Raw genomic sequence first — 12,089 nt, 5'->3', positions numbered from 1 at the left:
TGGGCTAATAAAGGGCTGTCATTGGGAGGGGGTGGTCTGGGGATCCAATTTAGACCCAAAGGGGGGCCGGCTAGAAAACACAGTTACTGCATCAGACAAATAACTTGTATGAGGCCCCACAATTTCTGATAGTGGCCCTGGGCTAGACTCTATAGGTCACCCTCAGGAGCCCCTTGTTGTTTTCAGATTATCAGGTCGTTCTCTATGTGGAGGATATTAAAAGAGGGTGAGGTGGAAACCCAAACCCCTTCCCAAGCAGACAGAGGGGAAATGGCACTTGTCATGTGCAGAGAAAAAGCTCATTTGCCCAGAACACAGGGCCCCTGACAGAGCAACTGGCTTTGGGCTCCCTGAAGAGGGGGAATGATATTTTAGCTACACACATGGCGACCGCCAATCCAGATTCCGGGCTACGAACTTTTACCTCACAGCTCACCTGTCAGACAGATGAGCTGTGAGGTAAAAGTTCGTGAGGAGGGTTGTCTGTAGTAGGTCACTGCATTTATTATAAAACCAGGGGCCGTGGTGTCCCCTGTCATCCATGTGTGTGAAGGACTGGAGCAGCAGCGAGAGTGTGTGAGAGAGTCTGTGGTGCTGGTGTGTGAGGAGACTGTGAGGGGAGGGGGAGGGGGAGGGGCGGGCTGAGAGCGGCGCACAGCGCTGCGGGCACTACTAGAACGTGATTAGAGCCAGAGCTGAGCTCACATGAGCAGGACATGTCTCTGCGCTCGCTGCTCTCTCCCTCGCCAATGCAGCGCTGCGCCTTAGCGCCCGGCCCGCTCTCCTCGCTACTGCTGTGCACTTAAACTGGATCTGTGTGTGTGTGTTTGTGGGAGCTGTGTTCTTCATGGAAGCCATGTCACCTAAACAGGACAATGTGGGACAGACCCGCTCTTCTTCCCTGACTGGGGAGCCGCACATCTCCGCAGAGGCTGACAATAAAAAGGTGAGTTGTTCCCTTTATATAAGTGTGTGTGTTGGTTTCGGGCGCTGCCATTGGCTGCTCTGGTTACACTGTGGCCCCGTGTCATGCCCAGGGACTGGCAGCCTATACTGTCATTGAATTGATCATTGTTCTGCCTTATTTCCACTCCTAGTATTCGGTAATTGCAGCAGCTGTGCGCCCATTGTGATGTCACTCTTCCAGCCAAACCACTGCTGATGAGGAGGGGGGTATTGTTGTGGTGGGCTTATGTATTTGGGGGGGTTGCATGGGATGATGCTCAATACTCTTCATGCTACTAAATCCTGCAGCCAATTCAGTAGTAGTCTTGCACATCACGTTTGTAAATGTCATGTTAATGAAGTAACCAGCGCATTCATGTTCTATCCAGCAGGCATTTAATACAGGGCTCCCTGTTCTATACTCTGCCCACTTATACCTTAGGGCAGAGACACACAAGCTCAGATTCGGGGGCCCATCGACAAATCTCCTTTTCTTCGGGGCGACTAATCTCCCCGAACTGCCTCCGGCTGTCTAGAATGAAAATCGCCGGCGGGATGGCAGTCGGTGCGCTTCGTTTTACAAAGTTGCCTCACCTGCCAGAGGCGGGCCAGACGCCCTAGGCAGCCCAGCCAGCTCGCCCCCTTCATTTCCCCGTCACGCGCGCGAATGCGCAGTAAAGTAGTTCCCATGCACATTACAGCCTATCCAGCTTCCCGCGTGCATGCGCAGTAAAGCCGCTCCAGTGCAAAGGCACAGTAACTCCGCTCGCCACAATCACATACATCGTAACAACACTCAAGCGCGTTTGTGCGTGGCGAATGGAATAGTGCAAGCAGAGATCCAGGTGGGTCCTGTCTAGGGGTAGGCAGAAGAGGTAGCTGTCCAGCACCCCCCCAATTGTTGCGCCCTAGGCAGCTGCCTACCCATAATTCCGGCACTGTCACCTGGTTCAGGACATGGGCACCCCCAAATTATAATTCATTTCTTTCAATTGTGCATAGGTGCACGTGTTTTCCTTTTTTTTTTTTTTTTTTTAAATGTTGCAGGGATCCAAAAACGTGAATTTTATGGGCTAAATGCCATGGCAGATTGTCTGCATCTCTACTACCGTTGTTCCACTAAAGCACAGACCAACAGCTGATGCCGGGAGTTGTAGTTCAAGAAAAACTGGAGTAGGGATTCTGAGTCTGGGTTTTGTGCTTCTAAATGGGCATCAAGGTCCTTTTTAATGCAAGTAATTATTTCCTTAGTAGATCCTCCAAAGTCATATGTTCAGGCTCTTCAACAGTTTAATAGAGTAGCCATCTCCACTTCATGCAATATGAAAAAGGACTGGAGAGCCTTCCAATATGAATAAATGTATAAAAAAACTAAATTTATTAATACTGGAAGGCTCTCCAGTCCTTTTTCATATTGTCCTTATTAATGCTGCTTTTCTCCTTCACCGATACAACTCACTAATCGATAGTAATAACAAAACTACCAACCCAATGCCACGAGAGATTGTGTGCATTGTCTGCATCTCTGCTACTGTTGTTCCACTAAATCAGAGACCCAACAGCTGATGCTGGGAGTTGTAGTTCAAGAAAAACTGGAGTAGGGATTCTGAGTCTGGGTTTCATCCTTCTAAATGGGCCACCGTCCTGGCGTCAAGGTCCTTTTTAATGCTGCTTTTCTCCTTTATCCGATACATAGCACCAATCGATAGTAATAACAAAATTACCAACCCAATGCAGAGTCTTGAGCATGACCCTCCAAACTGAAACTGGGTCCCCACTTAAAACTGATCTAGATGGTTGTGAATCCACAGGGAATGTGCAGTGTCTTAAGTGTTGTGCCATCTTCTGAAATTCAGGGTAAAGTTCCTCGTTTTCTTTGTGCAAAATCATTTCCCCTTTGTTTGGTTTCCGAGTGAATCGTCAAAAGGGGAATTGATGCCTCGGCCTTGGAAGGGTCACGCTTGTTTGTGCTGGATATTGATTACACAGCCAATGCAATTTCAGTTTTTCTTCTTGAACTGAATGGAAAAATAATATAGATAGGTCTGTTATCCAGAATGCTTGGGACCTTGTGTTTTCCAGACAAGGGGTCTTTCCATAATTGGGATCTTCATACCTTAAGTCTACTAATATTATATTTAAAAATTAAATAAGCCCAATAGGCTGGATTTGCTTCCATAAAGGCTTGATTATATCTTAGTTGGGATTAAGTACAAGATACTGTTTTATTATTACAGAGAAAAAGCTAATACTTTTTAAAATTAGATCTATTTGCTTATAATGTAATTATGAGTGATGGCCTTCCCGTAATTCAGAGCTTTCTGGATAACCGAGCCAATACCTGTATCTATAGATCAGAGGGAATACATGGTAGGATGAAACTGAAAGAGAATACTCGTTCCTAATTGTACAGATGGACCAGAGGGTGAGACTTCATGACATCTCACGGGGTGCTTTCATTTCAATGGAAAAGCCACTGATATAGAGCTATGTGAAGTGACATTGTGATCCATTAGATCCAGAGGTCATAAGGTTTGCTCCATCTACATTCAGTAAGTGCATAACAGCAGATAAATGAAATCCTGATAGATAGGGGGTAGATCATTGTCACCTACACTGTGATGCCCGTGGGCACATACCCTTTAGGGGATAAGACTTCTTCCATGTAGTGGTGTTTAATTTTACTAATAATTTGCTAGGAATGATGCAGAAGCTGTTCCATTTATTGTCTAGCGCTCACCAGTGATAACACAATTAAATGCATGTGTTCACCTTCTGTAAACTGTATTCACATGAGGGTATGTGCTACAGGTTTTAGGAATCCCCCAGCTCCGCACTGGGGCTGTTAGAGGAGACAGAAAATGGAGATCCGGTAGTGACGGCACACCGAGGGAGAGATCCGGTAGTGACGGCACACCGAGGGAGAGAGAGAGAGATCCGGTAGTGACGGCACACCGAGGGAAATAAACAAAGAAGTAAAAAAATAAAATAAACTAAAGCTGGTTTAATACTTCCAACGTTTCGGTTCTATACTTGAACCAAGGTTCATGTATAGAACCGAAACGTTGGAGGTATTAAACCAGCTTTAGTTTTTTTTTTTGATTCTCTACTATCTATCTACACTGCTGACTTGCCATATCCAGTACGTGTGTGTAGATGATTTGTCACATTTGTTGCCCTTATGCATTTTGCATTGTCCATATTAGGAGGACTTTAGGTGTGCACTAGACCAGGGGTCCCCAACTGCTGGGCAGCGTAAGTCTTCAACTGGGAGCCAAATTTGACGCTGGCACTCCAGAATTGGACGACGACCCCTCCCCAGGGTCCACTAGACCCTGGGCTGAAAAAGGTTGGGGACCCCTGCCCTTGACTATAGTGGAACACTTTTGAGCATTAGTTCAAGAATGGGACCAGAATGCTGGTGTTTTCTGGATATAGGATATTTCCGTAACTTGGATCTTTATACCTTAAGGGGGAATGTCCTATGCTTCGTTATCGCAAAAAACGTTTGCAAAGACGCTTGCGCCCATTAATGACCATGTTTGTGCCAATCTTCACTGATTAAAGACCTCAACAACTTCCTCTCAAAGTTTGCAACCATATTGCTTTTGCGAATGTTTGCAGTGTATGTGATAAAATTTCACAATCGCAAACCGTTTTTTTGTGACAAAATATTTAATGAAACTCCAGAGCAGCTGTTAAAGGTTCGCAATGCGCAATTAAGATTTTCAATGCAATAAGAGTCTAACGATGAATATTACATAACAACTTATTACATTCCCCCCCAAGTCTAATAAAAAATCATGTAAATAGTAAATTAATCCAATAGTCAGTCTGGTTTTGCTTCCAATAAGAATTAATTATATCTTAGTTGGGATCAAGTACAAGCTACTGTTTTATTATTACAGAGAAAAAGGTAATTATTTAAAAAATATCTGGATTATTTGGATAAAATGGAGTCTACGGGAGACAGCCTTTTCTGTAATTCTGAGCTTTCTGGATGATGGGTTTCTGTATAACAGATCCCATACCTGTAGTGCTGCTGTTACTGAGAATACTCCAGCACAGGATAGTGGGAAGCTCCCTCTCCCTGGAATGTCAACTCCTCTCGGCAGTGTTTAGGATTTTCTATCTATGCATACGTTGTTAACATAATAAATAGATTTACAGATGTGTTTACTTGATGCAGATTTCTTGATGAGCACTGCCAATGGCATTATTTTTATTTCAACATTTGTTTTTGGAAGTTTATTGTTGTTTTTGGTGAAAGTGTCCAAGCATAGCTCTATGACCAGTAAACAACAAGTAAATGTTAACTTAAAGGGCATGTAAAGTCTGAAATAGAATAAGGCTAGAAATGCTGTATTTTGCATACTAAATATAAACATGAACTTACTGCACCACAAGCCTAATCAAACAAATAATTTATGCTTTCAAAGTTGGCCACAGGGTGTCACCATCTTGTAACTTTGTTAAACATCTTTGCAAGACTAAGACTGTGCACATGCTCAGTGTGGTCTGGGCTGCTTAGGGATCATCATAAACAAAGCTGCTTGAGTTCTGCATGGCTGGGAAGTAAGGCGGGGGCTCCCCCTGCTGTTCATAAGTATGATTGTTTCCCTGCAGAGCAGTTAGGGACCGTCTAACAATTCCTATCCACAGCAGTAAATGGGGGGAGAATTTCACTGCATACAGTCAGGTTTCTTATTAAAACGGTACACGGTAAAAGAAACCTATCTCCAATATACTTTTTTAAAAAATGTTAATTAAAAAAAGTATATTGGAGATAGGTTTCTTTTTCATTAAAGGAAGTAAAAATTGGATTTTATTTTTTTGCCTTTTCATGCCCTTTAATAACTGGTGCTTTACCCCTTATGCATCATGGTTCTCCCCATCAGGAGCCTGTATGCACGGCTTGAAAGAAGCTCCTACCTGGCACTGATTAAGATTCCATTGATCTCAAGCCCAAGCCATAAGCTGTAATTCTCTGACATTCTTTTCTAGGGTTTTCACTCTTCAAGGTGCTGAACGTTGCATTTTCTTACCCCTCCGTGCCTCTCATAGTGTCAGTCTAATTCACATTACAGATCTGGTTGCATAGTTGTGGTTAATATAAAAAAAAAAGGTCCTTTTAATTTACAGTGCAAAAACTGGTGCAGGGGAGGGAGTGTTGGTGAAGGGGGTGGGCGGGATGGGGCAGGGGTGGGAGGGTTGGGGGAGGAATGGATGGTGCAGTGGTAGGAGGGATGGTGCAGGGGTGGGAGGGATGATGCAGGGGTGGGAGGAATGATGCAGGGGTGGGAGGAATGGATGTTGCAGGGGAGGAAGGGGTGGGCCCAGATGCTTGATAAGTGTGAATGAAATTACCTTGGATCGCGTTGGATCTGTGTTGGTATCTCTGAAATCTCCCTGGGTGCCAGTGCCAACTTATGCTTATTATTCTATACATAACTGTATTATTCTATAGAGTTTACACCCCCCCCATTATATTATAAGCAGCTGTGCAACTTCAACATACAAAGGGGTATGGCATATATTTAATGGCAAATTACTTGTGCTACAATCCCACAAAAGTTAATTGGCTAAAACAGTAATCTGGACCAGGTGATGAACTGTTTTGGTGCACTTGAGGAGTACATACTAGTGTCCCCCTAATTACCTATTTCCCATTGTCCAGAAGAAGCAGCAGTTGTGGTTTCTCCCAATTCAGAGCATAATTCAATCCAAGAAAAGAATTTCAGATCCCACTGGCAAGGCTTCAAATGAATTTAATCGAAAAGATCACTCAACAGTAGGGAGAGTATTTCTTCTGTCTGAAGAGCAAGAAAAGCCTGTCGGTGCATTAGGATAAAAGTGATGTTACGGGCCCAGAGGTGAAGCACATGGAACAACCCGGACACATGGGCACATCTGCACACTTTGATCTAAATAAATAATTTCCTGGTGAGGAGAGAAAATCTTTGATAAAAAGCCAGTAGGATCTGGAATATTTCCTTGTTGTCCTGTAGGCATTTGGCTCTCCAGGAAATGGCCCGTTACATAAAGAGTATCATGTTGGGTTGGGAGGAAATAGACCAAATGTATAAGATGGGCTCTGTTTGGGTCTTTGGAAATAGAAAATATGTTTGAAAATATGTTTGACTTGTATCTGTAAACCATTTGTGGTAATGAATAAATTGGAATACTCCTATAAAGGTATAAAATCCCTTTTCTGGAAACCCATTATCGAGAAAGCTCCGAATGACGTAAAAACCATCTTCCCATAGACTCCATTTTATCCAAATAATCCAAATTTCTAAAAATAATTTCCTTTTTCTCTGTGATAAAACAGATTATTTCTCCAATTTTACTCACCTCTGAATCAACTATTCCTTCTACTCTACACAGCCCCAAACTAACACTATTCCTTCTATTTTACTCACGTCTGAATCAACTATTCCGTTTACTGCACTCAGCCCTGAACCAACACTATTTTTCCTATTTTACTCACCTGTGAACCAACTATTCCTTCTACTGTACTCGGCCGTTAACCAACTATTCCTTCTACTGTACTCGGCCGTTAACCAACTATTCCTTCTACTGTACTCGGCCGTTAACCAGCTATTCCTTCTACTGTACTCGGCCGTTAACCAGCTATTCCTTCTACTGTACTCGGCCGTTAACCAGCTATTCCTTCTACTGTACTCGGCCGTTAACCAGCTATTCCTTCTACTGTACTCGCCCGTTAACCAGCTATTCCTTCTACTGTACTCGTCACTTAACAACTATTCTTTCTACTGTACTCGGCCGTTTACCAACTATTCCTTCTACTGTATTCGGCCGTTAACCAACTATGCCTTCTACTGTACTCGGCCGTTAACCAGCTATTCCTTCTACTGTCCCCCTATTCCTTCTACTGTACTCGGCCGTTAACCAGCTATTCCTTCTACTGTACTCGGCCGTTAACCAGCTATTCCTTCTACTGTACTCGGCCGTTAACCAGCTATTCCTTCTACTGTACTCGGCCGTTAACCAGCTATTCCTTCTACTGTACTCGGCCGTTAACCAGCTATTCCTTCTACTGTACTCGGCCGTTAACCAGCTATTCCTTCTACTGTACTCGGCCGTTAACCAGCTATTCCTTCTACTGTACTCGGCCGTTAACCAGCTATTCCTTCTACTGTACTCGGCCGTTAACCAGCTATTCCTTCTACTGTACTCGGCCGTTAACCAGCTATTCCTTCTACTGTACTCGGCCGTTAACCAGCTATTCCTTCTACTGTACTCGGCCGTTAACCAGCTATTCCTTCTACTGTACTCGGCCGTTAACCAGCTATTCCTTCTACTGTACTCGGCCGTTAACCAGCTATTCCTTCTACTGTACTCGGCCGTTAACCAGCTATTCCTTCTACTGTACTCGGCCGTTAACCAGCTATTCCTTCTACTGTACTCGGCCGTTAACCAGCTATTCTTTCTACTGTACTTGGCCATTAATCCACTCTCAAGTCTATTGTACTCGGCTGTTAACCAACTAATCCTTCTACTGTACTCAGCCCTTAACAACTATTCTTTCTACTGTACTCGGCCATTAACCAACTATTCCTTCTACTGTACTCAGCCCTTAACAACTATTCTTTCTACTGTACTCAGCCGTTTATCAACTCTTCCATCTACTGTACTCAGCCGTTAACCAACATTATTTCTCCTACTGTACTCAACCCTGAACCGACGATTTTTCTCCTACTGTACTTGGCCATTAACCAACTATTCCTTCTACTGTACTCAGCCGTCAACAACTCTTCCATCTACTGTACTCGGCTGTTAATCAACTCTTCCGTCTGCTGTACTCCGCCATTAACCAACAATATTTCTCCTACTGTACTAAACCCTGAACCAACAATATTTCTCTTACTGTTCTCAACCCTGAACCACCGATATTTCTCCTACTGTACTCAACTCTGAACCAATGATATTTCTCCTATTGTACTCAACCCTGTACATGACAGAAATATCAGCATTTGCTGCTGAACCCTCACTTACTGCTGTTATAAGGAAGTTTGACCATCTGTTTCTTCTGTTATACAGAATTCTGAAACCACTACCCAATTTTTCCTTCCATAATTCTTCCTTTTATGTTTAACTATCCTTGGTTCTAGTTATACATACCTCAGAAACAACTACTGATCATATAGAATTGGTGACCTCTGAACTTACTATCCCTCGCATTCTGTAGAGCTCGGAAGCAACCCTCCCTCCAATTATAGGTAATGAAATCTAATTTGTATCATCATGTTTAGTGTCTGACATATTTCTTTCTAATTAATGTCGAACATTTTATCCTTGGGTGACTCTTCTGCATAGTTTAGCATTAATTCTATCTGATGGTAATATTAAACACTGAATAGCCAAATCATGAGCGGAAAATGTATGACAAATAATTGCTGTAGGAAATATATCTAATTGGTTTCATCTGTTCGGTTTCATTTACACTTAAAATGAAAAAAAAAATGTAAAATGGCCGACTCTGGCATAGACGTCACAGTGTAAATTGACTTGTGTTTAGGTTTATCTTTCATCTCCTACCCATAATAATAATAAAAAATGAAATTGATAAATGTTAATATTTTTTTATCTGCAAGAACGGGAAGCATAAGATTATATTCCCCCTTACTATCTTTATTTTCACATATGGAAGACATTTTTGCATAGTCTTGGTTACCTTCGGACGTTTTAGTGGATTTTCCAAAGTACAAGAACACTGACGGTTTTTAGGAGAAATGAACATATACAGAATCTCTGCCAGATTTTTCTTTTGACCTGTCAAAGATTTTATTCTACGGGAAATTTCCATTATAGATCTTTTTTCTACCTAAAACGCACCATTTTAAAGGAACAGAGTGTTGATTAAAAAAAACATCCATTGACTTAACGAACTGCAAACTATTAGTTGCTGAAAGCCGAGATACAAGTACAACTCATCACCTCAGAATTAGCATGCTTACTATGTATCGGACGAGCCAATGTGGTGCAACAGGTTGCTCTAAGCCTTTCCTTTTGGCAGACGCTTGTCCTAAAATAACGTACGCAGATATCCCAGTTATTTTGGCACTTTAAATCTTAGTTATCCAGCCAGAGCCTTACTGGAATGATAGGATTTGTGTTATTCACACAAGGATTTCATGTAAATATCTTGTTTCGGCTCCTGGCTTTACAGTGACTTTATTCATCTATAAAATAAATCAGCCTTTCTGGATCATGAAATGAGATGGTAATGAGATAATTTATCTTTAGATAGAAATGAATGAATATATATTTCCTGTTTTAAAAATAAATTATTTCCCATTTTTATTTAATAGGACGATTGTCTTGTCAACGGCTTTTCTCTTTGGAATCGCTCACCAGTGGTGGGGGGACCTTAGGTCAATGTTCGTCTGGGAAGATATCTAGTAGATATCTAGTGGACCAAGGTGTCAGTGGGCCCTCCTGCTAAACATTTGGCCTGTTTCATGGTCATTGCCCATTTCTATGAGAATAAAGAGGCTAAATAGATGGAATAATAGGTTATAGTATGTAAAGAAAATAGAATAGGAGAATAGAGGTTGAGTGAGGAGAGGAAGAAAATAATACTTAAGAGTGGGCCCCTGGTCTAACGGTTTTTGGTGAGCCCCTGGTGTCCCATTCCGACACTGTTTATAGGTGTGTTCATGCCCCGCTCCTTTTCATGATTTTGGAGATGGGAGGGCTGGGCGTGGGCCTATAAATGGATGTACTGGGCGAGTTCGGGTTGGATGCAGATTGGGAGTCAGCGGGTTACTGTTTGTCGACCCAAACATCTGAATGGCGCACGCATTAGGGTACAGGTAGGGGGCCACAAGGCAGGGTGTTTACATGCCGCTCCACATGAATACAGTGCTGCTGAATGCAGGCATAACTGTATTCATGGGGTAGCTGCAGGTCTCTATGCTCGAAAAAGAAGCAAAGAGACCTGCAGCAATTCTTCAAGGTAGGACAGAAGTGTGGTAAATGCAAAGAAAATGACAGATTTGACACTTAGCACAATGTTTTCATAGTTCTAAACGACCCCTCCTGTCTCCCAAAACAATGTAGCCAGCTGATTAACAGACCTGACGTGTGCCTCATCATCTAAACTTAGAACGAGAAAGGAATAAACAAAACAGTTTCATGTGCAACTAAATTTACTAATAATAAAGGTACAGGTTTAACCATTGTTTAAAGTGGACCTGTCACCCAGACACAAAAATCTGTATAATAAAAGTCCTTTTCAAATTAAACATGAAATACAATTTAAATTTTTTATTAAAGCATTCATAGCTGTTGTAAGCTCATTTAAAAATCTCGACTGTCAATCAAATATTGTCTGCCCCTCCTCTATGCCAATGGCATAGAGGCGGGGCAGACAGTTACTTTCACTTTCCATTCAGCACTTCCTACATGTCACTGCTCTCCCCACATTCCCCTGTTCTCTTTCCCATTTAATTGTGTAGCCAGGGCATGGGGATGGACATCGGGTCCCCCATTCTGGTGCTCAAACAAGATTCTGAGAAGATACAAGGCTTGTCTTAATAACAGTGTCCACAAAATGGCTCCTGCCTGCTTGCTATAATTATGAATTCCCAGACTGAAGGAAACAAGATTCAAATAATTTATATAGTGTAATTAAAGTTCATTTTGCTTGACTAATGTGACAAAATAGGATTTTGAATAATTTTTTTGGGTGACGGGTCCCCTTTAAAAGGAAAATCACATTTTACAGCTGATACATTTCTGCCCTTATGTCTGCTCTGATGTATATTTTGGATGTTCTGCCGAATGCCCTTTTTCTGCCAAATAGAATAAAAATAGCTCAGTATTCTGATCCTAGGCAGCTATTTTAGAGAAAAAATATATAGTATTATGGTTTAGTAAAATGTCAGCCTTATTCGTTAATGGCATGCCAGGTGCTAAGCAAAGCCAACTTACCCTTTCAGGGCAATAGGGGTGAGATCCCTAATGTTCATGTGAGAGTTAAGGAGTGACTCTGCCCTGTTCTACAGAATATTTTGCAGAAACAAACGAGTCATTTTCATGATTTCACAAAGCCGTCTGGGTGTGACCAAAAATGAGCACGCTCTTTGCCCAGATCCTGCTAGATGAGATGCATGTGT

At 42.3% G+C, this 12,089-nt stretch overlaps 1 protein-coding gene across 2 annotated transcripts in view; it reads left to right on the top strand.

The window, feature by feature from the left end:
* The first annotated feature begins 641 nt into the window (after window positions 1-641).
* The window catches only part of arhgap20.L (Rho GTPase activating protein 20 L homeolog), an 80,491-nt gene continuing 69,043 nt past the window's right edge, over window positions 642-12,089 (top strand). For both annotated transcript variants that reach the window (XM_018247763.2, XM_041582690.1), the window contains exon 1: window positions 642-946. In XM_018247763.2, the coding sequence (XP_018103252.1) occupies window positions 848-946 (99 nt within the window). In that variant the 5' untranslated portion in view covers window positions 642-847. The remainder of the gene's footprint in view (window positions 947-12,089) is intronic.

Source organism: Xenopus laevis, chromosome 2L (genome assembly GCF_017654675.1).
Source record: "Xenopus laevis strain J_2021 chromosome 2L, Xenopus_laevis_v10.1, whole genome shotgun sequence".
Taxonomy (NCBI): domain Eukaryota; kingdom Metazoa; phylum Chordata; class Amphibia; order Anura; family Pipidae; genus Xenopus; species Xenopus laevis.
Note: the sequence above shows the minus strand (reverse complement) of the source record. Positions and strands in the feature narration are given on the sequence as shown.